General features: G+C 44.7%; 1 protein-coding gene across 2 annotated transcripts in view; it reads left to right on the top strand.

Annotated features, from left to right (window-relative positions):
- The first annotated feature begins 2,611 nt into the window (after positions 1 to 2,611).
- Apoo (apolipoprotein O) overlaps positions 2,612 to 6,533 on the top strand; it is a 74,466-nt gene continuing 70,544 nt past the window's right edge. For both annotated transcript variants that reach the window (XM_017795500.2, XM_008822710.2), the window contains exon 1: positions 2,612 to 2,715. In XM_017795500.2, the coding sequence (XP_017650989.1) occupies positions 2,707 to 2,715 (9 nt within the window). In that variant the 5' untranslated portion in view covers positions 2,612 to 2,706. The remainder of the gene's footprint in view (positions 2,716 to 6,533) is intronic.

The raw sequence follows: 6,533 nt of genomic DNA, 5'->3' as shown, positions 1-6,533 counted from the left end.
GTGTTGCTTACAGTTTATGTTCTTTGTGCCCTAAAAAATATTATATGGTATGTAAGACAAGTGGACCTATCCATAACCTTCTAACTGGTTGCCTTTTCTCTGATCTTTTTTCCTCCTATTCATCTATCACCCTACAGCAGAAGTTAACTATCTTCCCTTCCTGCCTTCCTTTTCTGTTTTGATTTTATTTATTTCTTTTTTTTTTGTCTTTTTGAGACAGGGTCTCCCTGTAGCCTCAGCTGGCCTCGAACTCACAGAGATCTGCCTGCCTCTGCCTCCCTAGTGCTGGGACTAAAGGCGTTCACCACCATGCCCAGCTTGTTTTGATTTTTTGAGTCTCGTTATGTAGCCCTGACTAGTAGATCAGGCCAACCTCTAACTCATGGAGATCTACCTGTCTCTGCTTCCCAAGTGTTGGGATCAAAGGTGTGCTCCACCACGACCAACAGAGATTTATTTAGTTTTATTTTATGTTTATGAGTGTTTTGCCTGCATGATTGTATGCGCATTTCATGTGTGCATGTGCCCTACACGTGTGCCTGGTTTCTTTCATTTTGTGAGACAGGATCTCATGTAGCCAAGGCTGAGCTCTAAGGTAAGGCTGGCCTTGAACTGATTTTCCTGCCTCCCCTTCCCATGTGCTGGGATGTGTGCCATCACACCTGGGTTTGGAAGTTAAATTTAGAGCAACAATTCAATGATCTGCTCCCATTATTAGCCTGTCAAACTTCTGGACGGCAGGAGGTACTTTGCTAAGTTGTGGATTCCCCAGTGTTTAGTCCAGTGGAGGGTTTTTACTCATCTGTCTGTAGAGTTTTTGTCCCAATTTTTATCAAATAGCTGTGATACTTTGAGCAAATTACTTAACCTCTCCGTGGTTTGATTTCCCCTTGGTAATGTGAGCAAGTGTGTACAAAATTACCTGATTCTGCCTCTAAGATTTGATTGTTTGAAGCATTATTGAGATTTAGATGTAGCGCCCAAATTCCTAGTGATATCTTTAAAACAGCTTTAAAACAAAATCAGTCATGAGTGTCTTCTTTGTGCATACAGTAAAAAAATATAATTACTGTACGTTCATAGTGATGAGCATAAATGGTATTTTTAGCTATCTGCTATAACTGTAAAGGGTATGACAGTATCTGTGGCTTTCTATTGGTGACAGAGCCCCAGGTACTGTTAATACCGTGCTTTGTTGCCTACACTGTACTTGAGAGAAATGCTAAAGTTCAGACAGAGGTTAGAGAAAGTGAAGTCATTTTTCTCCCTTCACAGCCACCCCCTGCAGTCGTGGAGAACTTCTGCCTCTAATGTATTTGTGTGCTTCACATTTTTGGGAGGTTACCTTACTGATGCCGAGCCTGAAGAGTCTATTCAATATTTCTCCTTAGGGATTGGAGATGGGGGATGGCTTGGAGCATACAATTCTGTTGAGAAGGGGGAAAAAAAAGAGGTCCTTAACATTTGGGAGCTGGTCTGACACTCTGCTGCACCTTCGTGTCCCCCCTACCCCGTTTTTTCCTTGACATCGCAAACTCCTGCTTTTTGAATTTGACCCCAAATGACCAAATCAAAGCCCCAATACTACGAAAATCGAACGCTCTGGGATCGAAATGTCCCAGTTTTCTCCAGATGTGTGTTTTTCTTGCAGCAACGAAGAAACTCAATTTCTTCTACAACAGGTCTTTGGCTAAGGGGACAGTAATATTCTGCTGTCCAGTTTCCAAGATCATGGCATCTGCTTTTTGTCGGGTTAGGGCAGAAATACAGAATAAAAGATGAAATACACCGTCTTTAGGTGTATTTAGCTTAGGATAGCCCACAGATTTCAAAAGCAGACTACGTGTCTTTGGATCCTAGCCTTTCAATTTTTTTCAGCCTCGTACAATTGCGAATAAAAATCGTGCCCATCTACCTGGGCTGAAGGAATAAAATAAAGCTCTTTAAACGGGTGGCGAGCGCAGAACGCCGTTTTAACGCTTGTTTTTCTTGAGGAAAAGAATTGTTTTTGCCACTCTTCTACAAGTATTACGTGGGACACATCTAATTCTCACTAGATTTACAAGTTTTATAGCTTAAAAAGAAAAAAAAAAAGCCAGAACCTTTCGATATTAGATGGAGTGGTAAATTTAGTTTATACTTAAAATTTAAGAAACGTTTCGCACACGGTAAATTCTTTAAAAAAAAACCTTTTTCTGAGGAAAATCGAAGCTCACTGATCGATCCGCTCCCGCTTCTTCTCGGTGCGAGGCAGGTGCAGCCTCCCGAGTTCCGTCGGGCGCCACCGTCCGGCCGCCACAGTTCATAGGATTCTCATCCCGCGACGCTGGGCGCCCAATGGTGGAAGGGAAAGCCGGTTCCCGGCCCGGCTGGGCGCCAGCTAGGAACCGCCCTCCTCTACTCACCGCACGCCGCCCTCTCTGTGCGTTAGCTTTTTCCTTAGCAACAGTCAGACGCGGAGGCGGGACCTCCTAGTAGGCGTGGTTTGAGGCACGAGATCGGCGCGCGCTTCTCCGTTGCTAGGCAACGCCCCAGTGCCAGCACGTGTTGTGACGTCATCTTGAGTTGGCGGGAGAATTAGCTTGCGGGGCTCAGTGCGCTCGCGCTGGAAGGAATCAGGACCTAATTCGGCCTCCGTAGTCGACTTTCTGTAGTGGGCGGGGCTGAAGGCGGGGTCACCCTGCGGGAGCCGCGGCTGCCAGCGACATGTTCAAGGTGAGAGCGTGGAGACGGGTCACAGCTGTCATCGCCCCCTTTCGGCTGCCCGGAGACCTCCCCACGCTCCCGTGGGGACTTTCCGGGGACCAGACCCGGCTCGCCCCCAGGCTTTTTCTGTCTCCGGGCTGCGTCCGGGACTTGGGGTTCATTCACTGGTCTGGTTGGGGCCAGCACCTGCGAGGCAGAGGCGTGAAATCCTAGGATGGGTGGGGTCAGCCCCTTGAGTCGGTCTTTCGAGAATAAAACATTTCGAAAAGTTAAAATGCCTCTATCGTACCCACTTCCCGGGCTGATGCCCTTTTGGGGTCGTGAGTAGGTTGAGGCCAGGTCTGGGCACTGCAGGGTTCCTGGCTTTGGTTGCTTGGTGCTGTCACGTTTGAGAACCGGAATGTGGGGGTGGGGGGGAGGGTCCGTTTCGGAGGATGTCAGGGAGGCTGACGTGGGACTAGCTGCTTTGGGGGGAAACTGGAGTTTTACTTTCCAGTGAACTTTAGTATGAACAAGTCGACTCCCCCCCTTTTTTTGTTTTGGCTTTTTGATGTAAGGTCTGGCTAGCCCGAAACTCGTTATGTAGACCAGGCTGGCCACGAACTCAGAGATCCGCCTGCCTCTACCTCCTCCTTCCAACTGTTGGCCCCATGCCACACCTTCTTACAGGGTTTTTTGTTTTAACTCTTGTTCCCCGAAAGAAAGACTTTTACAGTGAAGACATTCAAAAATTGTGTTTTGGTGGAAAGTTATTTTACTTTCTTAAAATTCAATTATATTTTGTCATAGAAAAATCACAGGCTACCAGAAATTAATATACAAAATTGGGTCTCCAAGAAATAATGCCCACGAAAGAGTGGGAATGAAATCTCAAAATTGTGGTACCCATTTAAAGTTTTTCTGCAACTACAGTATATTTTGGACACAGTAAAGGCTCAAAACTCAGATTATGGATTCTGTCTTTCAGTGCTGTGGCATTGCCATGTCCTAGTTATGTGATAATGATGTGACAAGTCGGTTAACGTTTTTATGGTTTTTATGCCTATTTTTTCTAATGGTCAAATTAGGGCAGTAGCTTCTATGAAATAGATTAGTTGTTACAAGGAGCGAATTGGTATGTGTAAAACTCTTGGAGAAGGCTTTGGTGTATAGAAGTGTCTAAATGTTTGCTTTTGCTTATTTTCAGGCAGCTCACACTTTAGTCAGGAATACAGCGCCTATAAGCAACTTGCCTTCATTTCACAGATTAATGTGCTACAGCTCGGCTGTGTTAAGATTATAGTCATAAAGGATATGATCAACTTACCTGTGTGGGTGTCAGTATAGGGCTGGGTCTATAACCAGGAAGTTCTTAAGTTTGGGCTCTCTCCCTGAGTCTCTCTGAGAGATTGTAGAGTTCTCAAAGTCCCAAAACCCTTAGGAAGAGAATTGTTACTGCTGCAAAACAGTGCCTTAAAACAGAGTTATTCTGTCTCAGTAATCTGCGAATTGTCTGGGAATTTATCCTGGTTTCCCCCAGTGGCTGAAAGGAACTGGTGGCTTGGCTAAAGGTGGGCACACTCCCCCGAGGGGGCTTTGTGGCCTTCCATGTGCCTACTTTCGGCTTCTTTGATGGTCACTGGGTTTCAGGAGGGCAGGTCTTAATGCATGCCTATCACATTTGCTGATGGCTGTCCACCCCTGGAAGTGATATGGTAGAGGTCTTATACAAGGGCATGGATATGAGGAAGTGCAGTGAATTGGAGGTTATTAACTTAACAAGCTCCTCAGGCAACAAAAGGCAGTAGTATTAGCAGTACCTGTCACCAACAGAAGTCACACTACCAATGCAAGTCACATTTTCTTTTTCTTTTCTTTCTCCTTTTTCTTTCTTTCTTTCTTTCTTTCTTTCTTTCTTTCTTCTCTCTCTTTCTCTTTCTCTTTCTCTTTCTCTCTCTCTTTTTCTCTGTCTTTTTGAGACAGGGTCTCCCTGAAGTCCTAGCTGTCCTGGAACTCACTATGTAGACCAGGCTGACCTTGAACTCACAGAGAGCCTCCTGCCTCTGCCTCCCAAGTGCTGGGATTGACGGTGTGTGCCACCAAGCCCAGCTCTGCAAGTCACATTTTCACATCACACTACAGTTGTTGCAGATCTCAGAGTACCATTTATGCTCATCACTACTTCAAAATTGTGGTAGTTATGGGATCTTGTGTGAGATCTCTTTACTTAATAGACTGATAAGCATCAAATTTGGGTTTACTTATAGCTGAACGTGGTGGTGCACACCTTTAATCCCAGCAGAGTCAGGTGTGGATCGATTAGTTTGAGGCCAGCCTGGTCTACATAGTGAGCTCCAGGCCACCTAAGGCTACATACATAGTGAGACCCTGTTTCAAAAAAAAATTCTTACAATTACTTTATACAGCTGGAATCATTTTGAGGAGGATCTATGTCACAAAAAGGACAAAAAAAAAAAACAAAAACAAAAAAAGCTGGGCGTGGTGGTGCACACCTTTAATCCCAGCACTTGGGAGGCAGAGGCAGGTGGATCTCTGTGAGTTCAAGGCCAGCCTGGTCTACATAGTGAGTTCCAGAACAGTGGGGGCTACAGGGAGACCCTGTCTCAAAAAGACAAAAAAGATAACCCCTGAAGACTTCAGGGAACGTTTCACAGAGGAGAGACTTAAATTTAGTTTTGAAAGATAGGAATTTGTTGGGTCAATGACCCTTGGGTGTATCAGTAGTGATACTCTGTTGAGGGAAGTGCTGGTCGCTCAGTTTGATATGTGAAAGGAAAAGTGATAATAAGCTGAAGTCATTCCAGGTGAACATGTCATTTGAATGTAAAATAGCAAACTTTGGAGGATCCTCAAATGCAAGGATTCAGTGAAAGAAGAGGGGAGACCGGGCACAGAGACATAACTTTAGAGAAGTGGACAGAAAGCAGCATTTAGAGTTAAGAGATAAGGTCCTTGGGTGTAGTGAGTGTAGGTAGAGCACATGCAAAAGGCTTTGGGTTTGATCCCTTGCACCATGGGTGGAGGAGAGAAGAAAAGGGTAGGGGAGAAAAAAATGTAGGAAGGTTTCAGGCCATGTCTGGATGCTTTCAGCTAGGGAAACTCAATTGTTAAATACTAAGGAGAATATCTCACTAAGCCCAGAGAAAGGATGGGTGCTTCGCTCATTGATTCATCAGATCAACAGCATAAGAAAGAATGTGGCTTTTCTTGGCATTGTTGGTTTCTTTTTAAGGCTGCAAGATAAATGTGAATAGCATTCACTGGGACAAGAGGAGAGGACAAAACTCCCATGCTTGATTTATATTCTTCTGTCAGGTCTGATTGGACCAACTTGGGTCAGGTGTCTTATCTGCCCGACCCAGTAGCAATTGTCAGGGGAATGTTGGGTGTTGGTTGCCTTAGGCCAAACAGGATCATTTTAACCTAAACACATTGGGGAGGAATAAATTCATGAACACAGTGAAATTCTTTAGGAAGGAAGAGGGGCAGTGGAAACTGAATCTGTAACCAATAATGCCCATGTCGAAGACGTAAGGTAAATCCAGATGAGTTTGAACAAGTGTTCATTCATTTGTGCTCTTTGGAAGTCTTTCATCCTTATATATGTAGATTTATTGATGGAAATGAAAGATTAACACAGGTTAGTGACTGAGAGGGAGGCTTTTTTAATAAAGGGGGAGAGAGACTCATTTCTGTGAAGTGGAAGGGAAAGGGTGGGATTGTAGCACAGTGGTTCTCAACTGGATGGTATCATGCTCTTAGGATATGTTCTGGAAATTCCAGGGGTTGTTCTTTGTGTCTTTAGTTGTGTTGAGTATTTTTTATTT

This window comes from Nannospalax galili, unplaced genomic scaffold, assembly GCF_000622305.1.
Source record: "Nannospalax galili isolate Female #2095 unplaced genomic scaffold, S.galili_v1.0 scaffold7, whole genome shotgun sequence".
In the NCBI taxonomy this organism is placed as follows: Eukaryota; Metazoa; Chordata; class Mammalia; order Rodentia; family Spalacidae; genus Nannospalax; species Nannospalax galili.
Note: the sequence above shows the minus strand (reverse complement) of the source record. Positions and strands in the feature narration are given on the sequence as shown.